This window comes from Monomorium pharaonis, chromosome 5 (assembly GCF_013373865.1).
Source record: "Monomorium pharaonis isolate MP-MQ-018 chromosome 5, ASM1337386v2, whole genome shotgun sequence".
In the NCBI taxonomy this organism is placed as follows: domain Eukaryota; kingdom Metazoa; phylum Arthropoda; class Insecta; order Hymenoptera; family Formicidae; genus Monomorium; species Monomorium pharaonis.
Genome location: NC_050471.1, coordinates 6,290,952 through 6,310,328, shown reverse-complemented (window position 1 = coordinate 6,310,328; position 19,377 = coordinate 6,290,952). Strand labels below are relative to the sequence as shown.

The 19,377-nt window shown below is 34.0% G+C and overlaps 1 protein-coding gene across 1 annotated transcript in view; it reads left to right on the top strand.

Moving 5' to 3' along the window:
• LOC105840080 (proto-oncogene tyrosine-protein kinase receptor Ret) overlaps positions 1-19,377 on the top strand; it is a 53,982-nt gene that overhangs the window by 30,070 nt on the left and 4,535 nt on the right. The window contains exons 3-15 of the mRNA XM_012686833.3: positions 209-415; positions 530-648; positions 957-1,092; positions 2,333-2,586; positions 4,430-4,610; positions 4,725-4,822; positions 8,790-9,061; positions 9,584-9,775; positions 11,310-11,476; positions 11,975-12,187; positions 12,500-12,602; positions 14,298-14,466; positions 18,293-18,600. Coding sequence (XP_012542287.1) covers positions 209-415; positions 530-648; positions 957-1,092; positions 2,333-2,586; positions 4,430-4,610; positions 4,725-4,822; positions 8,790-9,061; positions 9,584-9,775; positions 11,310-11,476; positions 11,975-12,187; positions 12,500-12,602; positions 14,298-14,466; positions 18,293-18,600 — 2,419 coding nt within the window. The remainder of the gene's footprint in view (positions 1-208; positions 416-529; positions 649-956; positions 1,093-2,332; positions 2,587-4,429; positions 4,611-4,724; positions 4,823-8,789; positions 9,062-9,583; positions 9,776-11,309; positions 11,477-11,974; positions 12,188-12,499; positions 12,603-14,297; positions 14,467-18,292; positions 18,601-19,377) is intronic.

Here is a 19,377-nt window from a genome sequence, read left to right as displayed (position 1 = left end):
CCCTCCTACGCTTCCGGCGAGGCATTGAGTTCGTTTCGCGGAGAATTTACGAGCGAAGAGCCATTGTTCCTGATCGCGACAACTTTCAGGAACGATATCCGATATAAGTCAGCCTAATGCGCAGTCTGAAAAATCCTGCCCGGAAAAATTGCGGACGAAGAGGCTACTGATAAGAATCGAACAAACGTATTTCCTTCTTTTGTTTCAGGACTCTACTTCCCGCAATCAGATCTCACAATAAAGTTACCGTACTCGGCTGAACACAAGGAGGTGAAATTAATTGACCTTAGGACTCTTCGGAACGACTCTACTAAGCCACAAAATGTGAAGTACCAGATCCGCATGCCACGCGAAGGGTCTTTAATTTACCTTAGAAATGGGAACGACGTCATGTTACGGAAGTTTCCCAAAAATGGTAGATACATCTTTATACACATTTTTAATTTTTAAAGAAATATTATCTAATATATTATTGTAGAAAAATAAAATGTAATCTTGAAGCTAAAATAGTTATTTTTTACGTTGTAAGGCGCCGTCGATATTATTATCAAAGGGACGGAAGAGAATTTTGGCGAAGCGGTACTTGAAATAAAAATACAGCCAGTACCGGTGACGGGAAAAACAATTAACTGTGCAGATTTTGTCCAGGTAAAATGTCGTAATAAATTTTTACTTTCTTCTAAATATTTGCAAGTGACCCATTTAATCTGATCCATCGCAGTTGGGAGTATTTAAAATTCATACCATGCACATAAATAATAAGAAAGTTGATTTGAATAAGAAGAAAATTGAATAGTAACTCACTTTATTATTCACAGAATGTAGAAACATTATGAATAGAAATTTGTTTTGTTTAATTTCTTTGTCACATAAGAAAGTAAACAACTATTAACGGGTTAATGCGGCGAGATATATGTTATCGGAGGCGTTAATCCACATAGTCCCTCGTGTTGCAGGACATGTGCTTCTGGAACACATCAAGATACAAGATTTACGAGAATCAACCAGTCACCATGATTGGCATGTTTGGCCCGGAGGTATACAGCTACGTGTGTCCCAAATTTCGCGTTATCAGTTATGAATTATTGAATGGCAAGTATCTTCAGTGATATCTCAATCCTTTCAGTTTCTGATCCTTCCTAGTTCGATCTGGTACTCCATTCGATTAATTTAATTACAAATAGTAGTGATTTAAATTTTAAATTAATTTAATCATTAAAAAATTGTTGAATGTGTGTCTGTGTCTAACGTAAAATTAACTAAATTAATGAAGAATTTAAAAACTTAATTCTCCACGTATTTGAGATCTTCAGCTTCTTTAGTTGAAGTGTTTCCGATAAATATCGTATCGTTGCACTAGCGATTCTCGTTGAACTGTCAGGTTTATATTTACGAAAGATAAATCCTCCATCAAGGATCGAGCATTTTTCACTGACAAAGCCGGGAAAGCAGTGAATAGTGATTGATTGAAGTCATTCGATGTAAAATACGAATAAATTCTACCGTAACTGTTCGTGGCAGCGAGCGAAGTTAAAGCTGCCGTCAGATTAGCACAAAACTGCCATCATTAAAATTCGCTAAAGACGTCGTTACTATTATTGTAACATAATACGTAATAATAGAAATCTGTGGCGGTTGTGGTCCTCTTTGTGTATGCAGAATCATATATCAAATCCCTGAATCTCTTCACTGGCAGTTTAAAATTTTATTTTTTGGCAGCTGAATACAATAGAAGTGGCTACCGGGAAAATGTTGCAAGCGCCATATTTCAAATGCAACTTTTTAGGACGAGAGCTTAATCTAACAATAGTGGGATATAAACATCAAACTTTTATACAAAACTGTAAAAAAATACATTTATATACCCGCGCGCGCGTATGTGTGTGTGTGTGTGTAATGCTTCAAACAGTTTTAATATTTTATTAAAATTATATAATATTGGAGAAAGTGTCAGTATTGCAAAATAACAATAACTTTGATACTAATGTTGAAAATGATAAAATATGAAAGTAATGGTTTATATTGACTTGAATAATAATACATTAAAATAATAAATGTCTGTTAAAGCTTTTTTATCAGTGGTATTATCAATGTCATATTAATATAACATTATTTTTTTATTAGATTCATATCTGATAAATTTGGCGCTTGCACGGTTTGTTCTTGGAACCTTTTCAGTTATGTTAATTTATGCTAATGACATAGATGCTTTGCTACCAGAAACTACTTTTGAATAACGTACATGTTATACTGCATTTGAAATTGAACTTGAAGCATGTCGTTGTAAAAATAATGAAATAAGTTTATGAGATAAGTTATTCTCGACTTTCAGGAACAGACTATTTTCACATAGTGGACGGTAAATTATTTGCAAACGCATCCTTAGACCGAGACGTTATTGGACCTCCTCCGGGAGGACCTGGACCTCACGTTAAAATTCAGGTGAGATGCGTTATTTGGGAAGAGACCGGGATACAGTACGCACAAACGGAAGTCCTTACTATCGACGTTCTGGATGAAGACGACAATCCTCCGAAAGCGCAAGGCGAAACTTCCATCAATATAACGCTTGAGGATTTCTCCAAGGTAACTTCACAATATCAAAGAGCGAAATCAAGCCGTTCTAATTTAGCGGCTACTACGATCGAATAACTTGGGACCGATTAACTAGTATTAAGGAAGTCACTGATTTATCGTCATCGGAGCATAAGGGCGTCGTTGATCTATATCAAAAGCCCGCCTACTCTGTGTTCTAGTTCTAATCTAACTTTATGTCTAATAATATCCATTATTTCTTAATCCATTATTCTTTAAAGAAAAATTTTGAATTATTATTAAATTGAATTTTCTCTCTCTCTCTCTCTCTCTCTCTCTCTCTCTCTCTCTCTCTCTCTCTCTCTCTCTCGTTTAATGACGCTTTTATTTATAAATAAATATATAAAACACAAAAATTGAAAAGAGTGATAAAGGATATCGTACTAAATTACATTTTCATAAGGATAAATGAAAATAATAATAAAAATAAGTAAAAATTATAAAATAATATTGTGTGATAAAATCTTTTTGCGTGAATAATTTTAACTGTTCTTATCTTTTTTACCATATTCAGTACCTGAGAGCATTTTATCTAGCAAATTTTAATGTTTCTCAACGAACGAATTGCATTTTCCAACTACAGCGTCACTACGTCGGAAACGAGACTTAATCAAGCGCTCATTGTTCGTGTAATTATCGCATTGTTTTCAACGCGACGCGCGTAATAAAAAGGAAACGTCAAGTGCGACGAGTATTACAAAAGACATGCGAGAGTGATGAAGCATACCTACGACGAGAGAGGAGCTTCTGGGATTGATCCTGATTAAACCTCTCTCGAAATACCCTTCTCTACCGCGTCAAATCTTCTTTTTCTTTCTCTACTTTTCACAGCTCTCGGTAAACACCTTTTTTTCTTTCATTCAATTGTTACTTTTTATTGTTCATTTCACTTCCACGGAGAAGCAATTATTTCGTTCGAATACTGAAACACCTGAGGACTTTCTACGAACCTAGTTCAAGACTTTAATGAGCGAAGTTCGATCGATTAATCGAAATCTTATGTCGTTTCGATAAGTGCAGTGAAAATACTTGAAAATGAGGCAATTTAATACTCTCAAAGATTTTAAAGAATAGTCACGTTGAAAAAAATTGCTTTCTTCACATATTTTCTTTAAATATTATAGGATTATTAAGAAATCAAACATTGTTTATTATATCATAACTATAATAAATGAATAAATTAAAATAAGAAGTGATTGAAAAAGTATACTATTTCATATTTTGTAATAATTAATATTTTTGCAACATCAAAAATAAGCGTCTGAGAAATTGAGTCCTAAAACTGGTATAATAGACAATAATGGCAAAATTCGGCAAACACAAGTGAGTACTTAACAATAAAATAAATTGATAAATTTTATAATACAATATATTTCTATTTATTAAATACCAAAGTTATAAAATAAAAGGATCAAAACTGAACATTTTAAACATGAAAGCAATTTAAGTATTAAAGAATGAAATAAATAATTTATTATTTATTTGAAATGTAATTATGTTATATGTGAAAAGAACAAATTACACACTCACACATACACCCCCTCCCCACACACACACCAATGATCTGTTCTCAGTGACAAAGAAATGTACCAGTTTACGCTCCACGACAATTTTGTATTTTATATATAGATTATGAGAAAAATGTATAAAGAAAAAAGAGAAAAATGTATAAACAAAACAGTTTTAGAAAGCTACAAACATGTAAAATAATCTAATATTATTAATAAGTACTCATTATTGTTTTAAACTATGCAAATTGCAAAAAAAAATCATGCAAATTTTATAAATGAAAACTTTATAGCAATATTTAAAGAAATATTTTCTTATGTTACAGAACTCTAGGTTGATAGACGATAATCTTTTAGTCCTGAAGGACGCGGATGCCGTGAGCAGCAACCAGTACAGCGTTCGTTTGCTTAATGATACTGCAAATGCATTAAACGTAAGTTACAGCATTCTACCGATTGAGCATCACAAACGCCCGGATCAGGTGCCTTCGACTGGTATTTTTCCCAGTGAGTACCGAGTACCATTCTCATTTCGCATTTTTTACGTTTCATTTCACTTGATAAATACTCGCCTCGTGTAACTTCCGCGTTCGTAATCAGAAGCTCGCGCGTATTTTCCAGGGATCCACACGAAGACGACACTATTGCCGAAATCACCATACCGCGTGGTCCTGCAGGTCACGGATGAGTCGCTTCTAGCGGGATACGGGGCGAATTCGGTGAGTCAGTATTGATTCTACGTCACCGACACTCATTGGCAAGCTACTTGAAACACTCGCTCCATTTGCAATGTGTCAAAGGACAGCGGCTAAGTAACTTAACAGCCGATTCCGAGCGTAGTAGCATGTGGTAGAGTAAAAGCCTAGTTTCTTAACTTACCCCAATGCACTTTAAAGATCGGAACACTCTAAAGTCCTCTGACTCAATAATTTCTTTGGTCTCGTAGTTTGGAGGCCTAGAAGAACTTTTTCTTTATTTCTTCGCACGTATTCAAAGTCAGTTTCAAGATTAGAAAATTAAATTATTATTAATATAAGACAATTAAAATAATACAAATATAAAAGGAATTCAAATTTATAAACCGAATATAAAAAACGTTGCAATTTAGATTGGACAGAATACTAGGATTTGTTAAAAATTGATTGTTGGATCAGAGAATCAAATCAGAGCTCTTTGTAATGACCTGGCTTTCAGCGAAATAAACGAAAGGCACACACGCATGGCGTGGAAATCTGTTATACGATTAAAAAAGTTTGCACCGATAAATTCCACAATATCGGCGGAAGCCTCCCCAATATCTCACCGTTATATGTCACTGAACGGCACTGGTAAAACTCGAGGCGAAAGTGCACCGTACTGATCTCATAACTTGTGGAGAGCCTGGTTTAATATACGAGAAACCCAAGATGCCCGTGATATCTCAGAGTTAGATCTACGATCACACTTTACGTGAAATGTGGAACTTTCGACCATGAAGGATTATTTCCACTCATTTACATCAAGTACAAATCTCTTGCTTCCACTCATTTACATCAAATATAAATCAGCGATAATCACGTAACGACTGCTAAAATTTAATTTCGATTACTACAGCGAGATAAAATTGCAACGCTAGAAATTTGTATATAATTAAATAGTTTTAATTATTTCAGAAGCAAAGCGCTCTTTTTCAGATAGAAGTGAATAATAATGTCTTATTTGTTCATTTTTCAAAAGTAATTAATTTCTCTCAAAAGCATATTTATCTTTTCATAAATGCGGGCGTTTTTTTTTAAAACGCAAATTTCCTTTCTGTCGAGTCAACTCTCGATTGGCACGAAACAATATCGATTCAAGTTTGTATCGAGGAAGTCGAAAGATAAGGACTTATTAATGGCCATTAGTCGTGTGCCTTGCATCCGTAATTCTCACTGCCCGTATAATCGGAGGCCATTAAACAATTAGGTGGTGAAATCTCGCCTTGTTAGAGGTTCCTTGGGGTGCGGCATTGATTTCATGGAGGCAGCTAATCGCGGATTAAATACCCGCGTCCGCCATCTAAAATTGGCGTGTGGGTGTAAAGTCACTTATTGCCGAGCTTTGTTTCGAATAATACGATTGTCATTAACGCAATTCTCCGAAGTTTTTCCTCGGACAAACGAACGAAAACGATCTTTCCGGAAAATTTTCCATCCCAGGAAAAAAACATTTATTCGGTCAAAATAATCTGACTGATCGCTCGATGTGATGAAATACGCAAAGAAGCTTCCAGAATTGCGAAACAAAGCGCAATATGCACGAACAGATGCATTGTTCCGCGTAGAATGCAATTTCCAAACATTTTGTCCACCATTTTCACGATGGGAATGTTTAATCATTCACACCTACCAGAATTTGCAGTTGATTCATACAGAGAACGTGACAACATCGAATAAAAAAACTTAACCAACGTCAAGCTAAAATCTTCTTAAATCTTGATGAATTTAAAATTGTAAAATATAAAACCAGAAATTTTTAAAAACTTTTTAACACTCACACAGTGGATTTTATTGAAAAATTATTTAATTTATAAGTTAAATGTATCATGTCGAAAACTAAAGTCTTTTTTTCTACAGTTATGCAAATAAATTTTAATTTCATGATTTGGTAGAAATAATTTAAATATTAAGTTAAAGTTGTAAAGTAAAATGTTAAATATTAAGAAAAAATTGCTTAATTTTTTACAGATTACAGAAAATAGACAGATTTATCAAGAAATCTTAATTTTATTTTTTAATTATTTTTAATTTATATTCATAATTAAGGCGTGTTAAAGCGAAATTTATACATATTTATAAATATACTCTATCCATACGTGTCATTGTTAAATTCTGCTCACTCAATAGTGTCAGACGTGTGGAATATATGTCATCTTAAATATATAATTGGAAATAAGATAATAATTGTAGAACGCGCGATATATAAAAGCGATAATAATCAGATGGCATTCGTTCTAATTCGAGTCGCGCTCGTCGTGCACCTTTAATGGATACCCTATATCATCCGCGCTGCGCACGATTAGCTGCTTAAATTGAAACCACGCGAGAAAATAAATCTCGACGCCGATATCCAAGCGACCTCGACGACCTGCTCTTGATATATATTCCGTGACCCTTAAATCAGGCCGTGTCTGAAGTATCGGCGATCCTCTTGGATAATCATGTCTTTCCTTGCAAAACACAATATTAACGTTTTTGCAATTGAATGCCGATCTTCATGGATTCTTTAAATTATTCTCCAATAAATACGTATAGAAAATAATTGAATTTTCCGTCATCCTTATTCTTTTTAAACGAAAAGTCGAAATATAATAGAGAGTTGCTAAATGCGTATTATTTAAATTATTTTTTATGGTATTTTCTATTTGGTACTGATTTATAAACAAATAAATATTAAAATGTTTTAGGTGCTTGTTACTACAATGTTCAATCTTTTACTATCTTTCAATAACAAATTAATTTATTGTAAACCTTCTTTGTACTGTAAAAAGTATGATTTAGATATAAATCGCTCTTGAGTCTTCTAAATAGTATCGCCAAAATTATTTAAAAAAAACAGCTATACTTGATTTTTTTTAATGTTAACATAAAGCAAGATGTTACCTTTTAAACTCTCTTGCTAATATTATTAAATTTTTTTTTTATTATCAAATGTTGGTTATATTAAATAAATACGTAAAATATTGACGATACGATTTAGACAAACGGTGTGTCAGAAATTTCAAAAATTCAGAAATATTTTCCTATTTTTTTATGTTAATACCTTAAACTTATAGATATAATTTAATATTAAAAAGAGTCTTTTTCCGTGTAGGGAAAAAATGACATGATGGCACTATCAAATTATAAACGAATGCGATAAAGATTCATTCGCAATTCCTTCGCGTTTAGAAAATATTAGTACACGTTTAAATACCGAGGACTTTTCCTGCTATACCATTCTGCGATTATCAAGAAATGTGAACGATAAATTCTAATAAAGAGCGTCACGTAATAGCAATCGCACCTGTGGTGGTCTTTAATATCGATTTTTCGCGACAAGACATTATTTGAGTTTTTTCGAGATCTCTTCTAGTGGTAAAACTTCCTCTTTTCATGTAATAAGCCATCGCATATCTTTGACATTGTAATAATAATTTTTTAAAAATAATTTTCGCTTATAATATTGTAAAATAAATCATTTAATTAACATTTAAAAATAATAAATATAATAACAAGTATGTTATATAAAATAATTATGCAGATATACACTAAATCACATTGAGATAATAATGAAATAAGAAGTTAATCAGAGAAATTCAAAGTATAATAATAATATTTCTTCTCATCGTTTTTGAGATACTCTATGAAAAGATTTTCTCGCATCATTAATCATTATGTAAGCTCCTACTACAAGAAGAGCTTCCAACTACAAGAGTATTTTTATATCATTAAAAAAACTTTGTAAAAAATCAATATTCGTATAATAGCATCATAAAAAGCTGTTTAATAGAAAAGTGAGATTCATAAATAAGTATTTAATTAGAAACGGAATAACTCTTAAATAAAATTCTGAAGAATAAAAATAATTATAAAACATGAATAAGAATAATATAATAAGTACATAATTTTTCCCCTATAAAATTTGATTTAGATAAAATCAACAATAATTTATTTTTTTTTTATTTAGGTGAACATCAGTATAGTTTTCTCAGGGCCGGTACATCAAGCTTTAACAACCGCAGCGCCATCGACTGTCCCGATATTTTTGTATCCGACGAATACGAAGATAGCCCGGATTTCGCCTAGATATTTACGCGTGGCAAAACCCAGCGTGAAGCCGCATCCTTCGATAACTTTCATTCTCGTGAACGGCTCGAGTGCCTTCAACGTCACCCAACGGGATGGTATCGTTTACGTTTCCAATGAAACTAAGCTACGATCCGAGCCCAAAACCGTTCAGTAAGTTTGTCATCCTATAAATGCCTTGCTATTATAATGCAAGAATAAACTAGTTCTTAATTATAAAATAGCTTTTTCTGTACAAAAAGAACGAAGTGCTATTAACGTAGATAACGCTTCTAATCTAGATCATAAATGAAATTATCATCTTTCGATCAATTTCCTATATTTATAAGAATGTTACAATTATAATTATACACTGAATTTACACATAACTATTGAAACGTGTCACGTTCTTCAAAACAAATTGGATAGATATCCAGATACTTTCGACCAAGCATGAGTGCAATCCAAACAACACATTTTCGGCATAATATGTCTAAATATTTGTATTACATATTTCGTATTCTTTATTGAGCATCTAAATATATATCTGAATTAAAAATACTTATATCTTTCTATTCTTTTTTTTTTAATAAGAAAGGATTTGCGTTTTGACTGAGTCAATAAGAATCAACACTCGGACCAGAACGATCCTTCTTGTCACGTGAATCTAATATGGTATATCAATTTGTTCACTAGACTGAAGTTAAAATGGATCGCAGCAGGTGGTACCGCGATGACCAAGACGCTGCGAGTGACTCTGATTGATGTGCCGCAATCGAAGATCGTCACGTGCGCACAATTGGCTCAAGACGAGATGGACACATGCGCGTACGCGGAATCTCGCGAGAAATGCGAAAAGTTCTGCGGAATTGGCAGCGGAGTCCTCAGGTGAGTACCATCTATTTTCCTTCATAGCAGCAGGTCCCTTCATAAAACCGTTATTCTTCTGATTGATAAATAGTACCAGAATCCTTAGCATGAATTTTGTTTAAAATCCAATATATTTTTAATAACAAAAAATAAGAGTGATCCATAATTTTCTTCTATAAATATGATATAATACTTAATATTAAAATGATCAAATCGTGATCATAGATGAAACGAAATTTCTACAAAGTAATTAGTAGGTCTTATAATTTGCTATTTACCTGAAAGACTATTACATTTGCAGAACTTTCGTTGAACAGTTTTTTTATTTTACGCGGCAAAAACGTCCCCTTTAATTTCCAAGCGGTGTATAAATCTAATACTAGTGAGTTTAACAACAGAAGCGCATTCCACAGAGTGCTTGCGTTCCACAAATGTTGCATATCTTACTTTATAATTACACCGGTGGAAAATGGCGCATAATTCCAGTTTGCTTCTGTATATCAAGAATTTTCAAAATGCTCTTGCATTTTGCAAATCTTTATTTTATATAAAATCTAAAAAAAAAAATAGTTACATTGCTCGAGAAATAATGCCAAAGCATATTTTGGTTATTACGCACTAATAAGTTTTCAAGTAATAGATACAAAAGCCATTATTTGAAAGATACTATTGACCGATGACGACTTTTTATATAAAGCAAATCTATTTGATATCGAACAAACCCGCTATCATTGTGTCTCGGAATTGACGGTGATTTTCTACAATGAAATAAATGGGGAGACTGGGTCATTACTTTCGTTCTTTTTCCCGGAAGAATGTCACGTCGCCACGAGGCACAATTTCATCGTAACGACTATTTCGGATGGTAGCGCGTCCAGGTTTATGGCTCCTCCATTAGGTTCCACTTGACTCGCTTTCTGTGTCCCCCTTGACGATTATCGTTTTCTGACATGATAAGGTAAAAGATGTTAATTGACGGTTTATCTTTTTCTACATTTTTTTTCTATTTTTATTTGCTTTGTTATAAAAAGTAATGGTTTTTTTTTCGCATTTTAATCTGTTTCCCGCAAAAAATGCAATTTAATATTATTATAAATGTTATATTTATAAAAATACCTTTCATTATTAAAATTATTTTAAAATGTTACTTTTTAAAAAACTGTCTCTTATTATTTGATCCGTTGCTACAGTTTTTTCTTTATTTATATTTTACATAATTTTATATAATCCTTTTTTCAAATTAGTTTTTATTTTTTATTTTTAAATTAAATTTACATATTTTACTTTTCTGAATAGGGAATACTTTTTAAAGAATTATTAAATATTTAATTTTAGTCGGGTCGATTTAAGGGTTTTCTAAATTTATAATAAAATAATTGATAATAAAATGAAGAATAAATTTCTCGTAATCATTTCCTCATCGTCTAATAGCATGATCTACATAATAGAAGTCACCCCTGATAATTCTGAGAAAATAGCTTGTAATACTTTATGTAAGCCCCTTTCGGTATGGGTAATTATAAGAAGGCTTTAATAATGAATTTATGCATAGCAATGGCAGTTTCATCGGTCGATGCGTTTGGAGAAACAACAACGCTACTCAAATGTCAGAATATTATTCCACTTGTTCTCCGAATCTGTCGTACTGTCCGGACAACGAATGCGACGAACTGGAGCGCAGCGTTCCGCACATGTGTCCGCAAGACTGCACCGTCGAATGTGAGTCGCATGTATTGCTTCACCGACCGAATTAGTGTAAAACCAACGGTGCTAAAATGCCACAATATCGTTGCGTTAAAAATTATTTTTATTATTGTGAAATTATTGTTAATATTGTGAAAAAATAATCAAATAACAATTTATTTATGATAATTAAAATGCTTTTATTAAGAAAAAAAAAAGAGAAAATTTCTCCTATTTTAACAGCCCTCAAAGTTCAGAATCTCTAAATTTCTAAAACAATATTAAAGAATTTAGATGCATATAGAAAAAGTATAAGACAACATATAAAATCGTGTTATAGATCTTCAGTCTTGACACTTTAGATATAGTACTCTCTTTCGATTTCTTTCGTGTTCAAAAGCCTTTCATTTAAAAGGATTTCGCGTTGTCGCAGTAGCGTCTCGTCGAAAGGGCTTTAAGGGCTATTGAAGAAGGATTACTATACTCGTCCTCGAGAGGCGATCGATCTGAGAGTGGTTGTATTCGCGTTTTTAGCTGATGTTCATTTCGCCCACATGAATAGCGACGGCCGCGGCATTAAGAGCGGCCTGAAAACTTGCACCTGCGACAATCTACTACAGTGCATGTGCGGAATCGACTCCTTTTTGCAAGGAAATGATGTGTCCGGAATGACAAGGGAGGAACGCTTGGAAAACAGAAAATCACGTAATCAAAAAAACGACATTGTCACGTTGGGCGCGCGCAAAGGTCGGTCATCGCATTTCTTTCGCATCATTTTCTCTTCCATAGAAATCACGTGTACTAAGCAATATTGAATCACAGAAATGCCACTGATAGTTTAAACACAATTTTTTAATTATTTGTAGAAACTTAGTATTAAAATTTGAAATTATAAAATATTTCAATTTAATACATCAAATATTTGGGCTTTACTTTGAATATTTTTTATTGAAGAAAGAAATTTACATAATTTTTTCTCTTAATATTATGATGTTACGCGAAACGGTCTGTTTTTCACTCTATCAAACATTATTAACTTTGTCCTTTACGTTTTTGCAGCATCCAGTGGACCGTGCGGTCCTACGTGCATGATAGGTGTTATTGGGGCTAGTCTGTTTGTGTTGATCGTGATTGTGGGGTCATTAGTTATGTGGAGATATAGGTAAGAAGCAAAAAAATTATTTATATAAGATGACAAAATTATTCTACTGCCATTAAAAAATTTTACATACATATAATATTAAAGAAAATTATCATGTAAGTCTTCTTTAGAAACACTTAATTTCTAACGAGCATTCTCTTGCAAAAAAAAAAGTTTAAATAAAATCATCATTTACATATATATTACTCTTATATAAATTTTTTTATGTTATATTTATTATTCATTGCCTGATTAAAATTGATATAAAAGTGAAAGAATTAAATAATAGTAAATTCTGTTTAAAAAAAACCGAATTCATGTAAAATATAATATTAAAGTCTGTTTGGGAAAACCGAATATTGGTATAAGATATAAGATGGTACGATGTAAGATAGTAAAACGTGACAATATCTTATTAGAAGTCTTGTGGTCTGCACGAGTCTTAAAAGGATTTGGTAAATCGTTTCTGGACCAGTGGCTTGTGCAAAGAGCTTATCGGCTTGAATCTTATGTTTACAAGGAATTAAGGGCATTGCGAGGCTTATAGTAACTGGGATTTGAACGTAGTTTATTTAACCTTGGACTTTCCGAAGTTATATTAAAAATGTAGATATAAAGCGAAAATACTGTAAAAAAAAGGTGTAAAAATTATTACGCTTATTAATACAGAAATACAAAGTATCAAAACATCATACAAGTAAATGTCCAGATAGCATAAATTAATAATTTATAATCGATTGATCTAAGATGAAAATTTACCTGTATGTTTCTTTATGATATATATATATATATATATATATATATATATATATATATAAAATCAAATATATTTTCAAGTTTTATAACCTCCTAACATATATCAAAGAATTCATAGCAGGAATACAAATCGAAAGAATTTTTCATAAAAGGAAAGAATATATTTGTTTAACTTGTCCAGAAGTAAAGTCGAACTCGACGAAAGTTTCTCGCAAAGAGCGGAATTGCGAAAGTTTAAATGATATGCACGTTGCGATAGCACGTTTTTTTTACGTTCGCAGCTTGCAATCGGTTATCTTCACTTACTATTCCTTTTGTGAATTTTAAGTACATTCTATCTGGTTATTTTTTGTCAGTACGTGTTTTTATAATTTTTCTACTACAGTTTAAAATTTAAAGAGAAACTAAAATGGAATGTGTTTGGAAATTTGACATCAACCTCCGCCAATAAATTTCTATCAAATTGCGGAGAGGTATTACAAACGCTAGCATACCTTGCTATATGCAATTCAAACTTACAAGCCTGCAAGCTATCTAAACTTTCGAATTTGGGTCAATGTCTACTAGAATTTCTCTCTCATGGTAACAATAGTGACCACAACAAACTAACTTCTGCTAAGCTGCATTAATTCATCTTAAAATAGTTCGATCGAAACCAAAGAAGAAAAATTAAACATATTTTATTTTGGTAAAATATTTGTTGTAATAACTTCCTTTACTCTTTTATTTTTTTATCAAGAAGAAATCATGTTATTTCATAATTTTACATTTAGTTATACAATACGAACTCGTTATAAATTAATGATTATTATCATAGAGAAGATGAAAGTAATTTACACTCCCGCAATTGATAATGACATGGTTTGCTCAACGCCAATTATCCTATTTCACTCCACAAACCAAAATAGCTTCATGAGCCAACATAGCTTGTCTTCCGCATCGCGATGCTCTGCGTTCCAGGATGGCGGCGAAGGGCGCTCGACGGGAATGCAAACACAGGGTGGACGATGCGGCAAATGGTATTGGTATTTTGCCGTCCGACTACATCGATCGCGGCGATGGTCTCCTGATCGGTTTGGACACTTTCACAGCGGCGAATCGTCATTTATTGTTACCGAAGACATGCCCGGTAAGTAATCGTTCACTTTGTTCAGAATACATCTACCGACATTATCCACTAGAAATGGAAAAAATTAGAATAAGAATGAGATAAACCTGAAAATAATGGGCTTACCTCATTCTTGCACTAAAACGGTTTCCATTGAAATTCAACTAATTTTATTGAATAATTTCCATACCATAAGAACTTGTGTTTACAAAAAAAAAATATCAAATGATGTTTATTTATAACGATAAAAGCACAGCAATCGGTACAATTTACATAGCTTACATATTTACAACAGCGAATTTTAAATTCACTTACATTATAATAATTTTGATCTTCGATATATACTCTTGAATAGACGTTATCTAAGATACAGAGCCTGCAAAGTTGCAGAAACTTTCTTATTACTTTAACGCCGGTGTTATCTAGTTGCGGCAGACTTTCCGGTGAATAAAGATAAAAAGGCATTCTTTAATAATTCTTGAATAGTAATAAAATTATTCTGTAAGCCGCTTATATCTAGATTATGATGTCTTGTCTTTTGAAACTAGTAATTAATTAATTTTGCAAATAAATTTAGAAGGAGATTTTCGGACATAACTCAATGACTTTTATTAATCGAAATTATGTTGTTTAATATTAAATATTGCATACATATATTAAAATTTCACTTTTCTATAAATTTATCTATAAGATGTACATTTTTTGTGCTTGAAATAAAAAAAAACGTGCTCGAAATCAAACAAACCTGAATCATATATCATCAAATACATTTTCACATATAAATTCAAGAGAAGCTTCTCCTTTGCAGTTTTTTTATTTATTTTTTTCTAGTCACATATAAAATTTAATAAAAACGAGCAATTTGCTCGATATCAACGCGCGGATGAGGCAATCATAGCTCGGCTTCTATCAAAGTTTTGCGTGAAAGAAAATGTTATGGCGGAGAAATACATTTCTCACTTTTATTTATTTCTTTAATAAGCTTTTTCTCTCGAAAAGGGAGGGAAAATCATAAAACTCGCTCTCTTTTCACATCTGTGCCTGCAACTGCGCAACATGACCCGCAGACTTCGCCTCCTGCACGTGATATATCGTACGTGCGTGCTCGCGTGCATCCGCGTAATCCTGGAAGCAGCGTGCTAAAGCGCGTAAGCTCCCTCAGCTTTCCGCACGGAGGAGCGCGAGACTTCGAGAGGGTTGGTTCTCGGAATCTAAACGCGTCGTGAAAACTCGGTCAGGCTCCGTAGTCCTCAAGTTCGTTCGGGATATTTGTTTAGTAATGCTGTTGCTCGCGCTTGATCGCCCGTCTCTTAGAAACACGTTAAATCGCGGAAGACGCATTTCCGCAAAATACATCTTTGCGTATTCTTGGGAGAATTGCGCTTGGATGCCGCATCCTTTCGGAAGGCCACGGCGTCCCAGCTGACTACTGATGAGGCAATAAGAAAACGCGAGATTGCATCAATTTAAGATTTAATTTAAAATTTTGAGGAAGTCTCGGACGTCTTTGAGAGAGAGTGCGATACTTCGCAAATTTTGCAGATTATTTCAAGGGGATCACGCGAGATGTGAGACTCATCGACGTTTTATTATTTCTCTGAACCAAGAGACGGTTTCTCATCTCGCGTCGTTCCCGCGTAGTTCTGCTTTCCGATATCTCGGATGATCGCAAGTTTCGCTGCGGGCTTTTCGATCTTGGGTCCCTGTCACGTAGGGGCTTGTAATTTACTTTGAACGAAGGTATGCAAAGGAATCTTATTTAACGCGTTAACGTACATTCCATGGTTTACAAAAACTTCTTAGCACAACTCCGTATTTGCTTCGAGTTACGTCGAAATTGAAGTTCGACTCGGTGTTTCCCGCATCTCGAAACAATTCCCAAAATTGTTCAGTCTAATTAACAACGCTTAAAGTTATGTGAGGGTTGCCAGAATTTTTACAGATGATCGTCAAGATTTTGAAACGCAAAGTTTCTTTACTGCCGATTTCTTTTATATTTATATAAAAGAAAACTAGTAAAAAAGAACTTTTAACTGAATTTTTCCTTTCTTTCTCTAAAGCGGAATACGAATATATTTCACTGCATCTCCTCCAAATACCACCAGCTCGAAATATGCAAATGAAAAGATGCGGAGCAAACATATCCCGTAAAATAATAAAATCTAATAAAACATAAAATTGAACGTAATATACCATTTACTCGCAAAATTTAGTTTATTTTCTTGTAATACTTAAATTTTGAACTAATATAATAATACTTAATAATTATTATATAAACTTTCTTCCATGTGTTGTTATTTAAGTTAAAAAAGGGGGGTTACGCGCGTTCTGCTACTTGTAGCATCTACAACCGAATGAAAGAACACGATAAAAATATCGATGAAAAAAGACGAGTAAAGCCGCGAAATGTCAGTGGAAAGAATTCACGATATTTCTATTCTTCGCGAGGCGTGTTCTTCAAGCGACACTAGCAAGATAAAGTCACTTTTATTCAATAAAGTCAAAACGAAGTCGGATCGACTCTAACGTGGCGTGTGCGGCTCAGTGAACAGTGTGAGTTTACGGGGGTAAACCTTTTCGTGACGCACACGCGAATTCATCGAGAGCACTTTTACGTCGCACAAATTTCGTTATCAAACTTTAGAATAGAGTAATTTTATAACAAGATTTTGATTGGCGAGCAAATGAATCTGCGTCAGTTAATAATTAATTCTCGAATTTAAAAGACTTTACGTAGCTTTATCCGCTAAATTGTTTATTCCCTGCGAGCTAATCATATTAGCTCCTTGTTTACGACAAACGCGATGCACTCAACCTTGCTCAAAATTTGCTAAATTGAAAAAGCCAGAGCAACGTTAAAATCATAATCGCTTTACAACAATGTGTTCTCCATCAGTTCAGTAAGAGTGAATACCAGATCTTCGAAGAACATTTTTGGAGATGTCGAGAATAACGCGATAATATCATTTTAAGTATCACAAAATTGACATATTGCAAAATTTATACATCGAAAAAAGAATAGTATGACATTTCCGAAAAAAGTTCTATCATCCTGTCAAAAAGAAAATCTCCTGAGAAACCTCTCGATTTCTTTGCAACATAAAGCAGAGAATGTTAAAAATGTCAATTTCGTTATACTTTCTAAACTAAGATTTCTAAATTTAACGATTCGTGTCACGTTTATTAATTTAAATTATTCTCTATAATTAATGGACATGGGTAGCCTAATCCGGAATTACATAGCAAAAGGCTCAATGTAGGTAATGCTAATCCTAATTCGAAATGACTACTAATTTGTAAAGGTATTTCTCAATTAGCTACGTGATCCTATTATTATTCTTGAACCGTCGTTTAATTGGGTATCCGTCTGTACCTTTTGCAATGCAATTCGTGTGAAGTAATGCCGAACAGATATCGTCTGACACGAATCTGGAAACATGTTCCAGCGAGGCGTAATTTCGGATTAGAGGGAGTAGAGCTCTTATCGTAACAAGCTCGAAAGGATTTATTAATCGGTACACGCATTCTCTATCTTTAAGATCTTTGTTCGAGAACTCTGGAAATACAACTGAAGGAATTGCTTCATATGTTGTGAATAAAATAAAGGAGAATTAAAATAAGAATAAACGTCATGTATATATTAAATGTAAATAGGTCAAACTTAGAGAACAAGCATAACTCTAAATATAATGTCGAATTAGCTTATCAATGACTAAAAGTCGTTCTATTTCAAGAAAAAAAAAAATTAAAATCGTTATCTGTTCAGCGGAGTGAGCTTGCGATGAAAAAAAAAAGCGAAATTAATCGCGTGCGTGTCTAACCATCGAAATTTCGTATGGAATTTTAGCCGGACCCAAAGTGGGAATTTCCACGATCGCTCCTGAAGATCGAGCAAGTGCTGGGCGAGGGCGAGTTCGGGCGCGTTTTGCGCGCCAAGGCCATGAACATCGGCGGAATTCCCGGACCTACGACCGTCGCGGTGAAGACCCTGAAGGAGGACGCGTGCGCCTCCGAACTGGCAGATCTACTATCCGAATACCAGCTGCTAAAGGAGGCACAGCATCCGAACGTGATCCGACTGCTGGGTGCTTGCACGACACCGCCGGGCGCGCCCGTCTACCTCATCATCGAATTCGCCGAATACGGCTCCTTACGGTAAGTGCGCGCCGTGATATATTCGATCGCCGCTGTCCTGACGCTATTTACGACCTTTCCGTTTCACGAGCTTCTGGTCTTATCGATAAAAGCCCGTGCTACGCTGGCTGAAAGCGAATCGACGCGATTCGTGCGTCATACCTGTCGAAACTGACTCTAACTTATGTGCAGATAACTTTATCTTTCTTCGTATGACGAATAATCGAGCATCTTTCCGAGATTAGATTAGAGAATTTTGTATGTATATGTTGCGAGTTCTTATATTTGCAAATATATTACTATAATTTATATGAAATATATTATGAATGAGATACATGAGAAAAATAATATTTTAAAAGATCTGGTAAGAAACTTAGACATATATTGTCCTAGAAAGTTAAAGAGAAAATGTTCTTTTGTTAGGCGTGAAAAGAGATGAATAAATAGCGCGCGGATATTAATGCTTGGTATTCGTAGTCTGGTATTTTCATTGTCTCGTTATAGTCGAGAGAAATAACATCAAAGGTCGAGCAGTTTTATCCTCTATTTATGCCAACAATGCTCCCATATACATGTCAAAATGAAGGACGTTGCAGCGCGACGCGACCGACTTGCAAACGCGGAAATAACTCCGGGAATTCTCCGCGATGCGGAATTCCGCCGCGTGGAATTCCACCATCGCCGGCAGGGACAACAACCTTTGCGAAAACCAGTTGCTCCCGGTAATTAAATTTTTCCGCGGACGCGGTGCACGTGCCGGAAGATCCATATCGCCATCCTGGCAATCCAAGTTTCTCG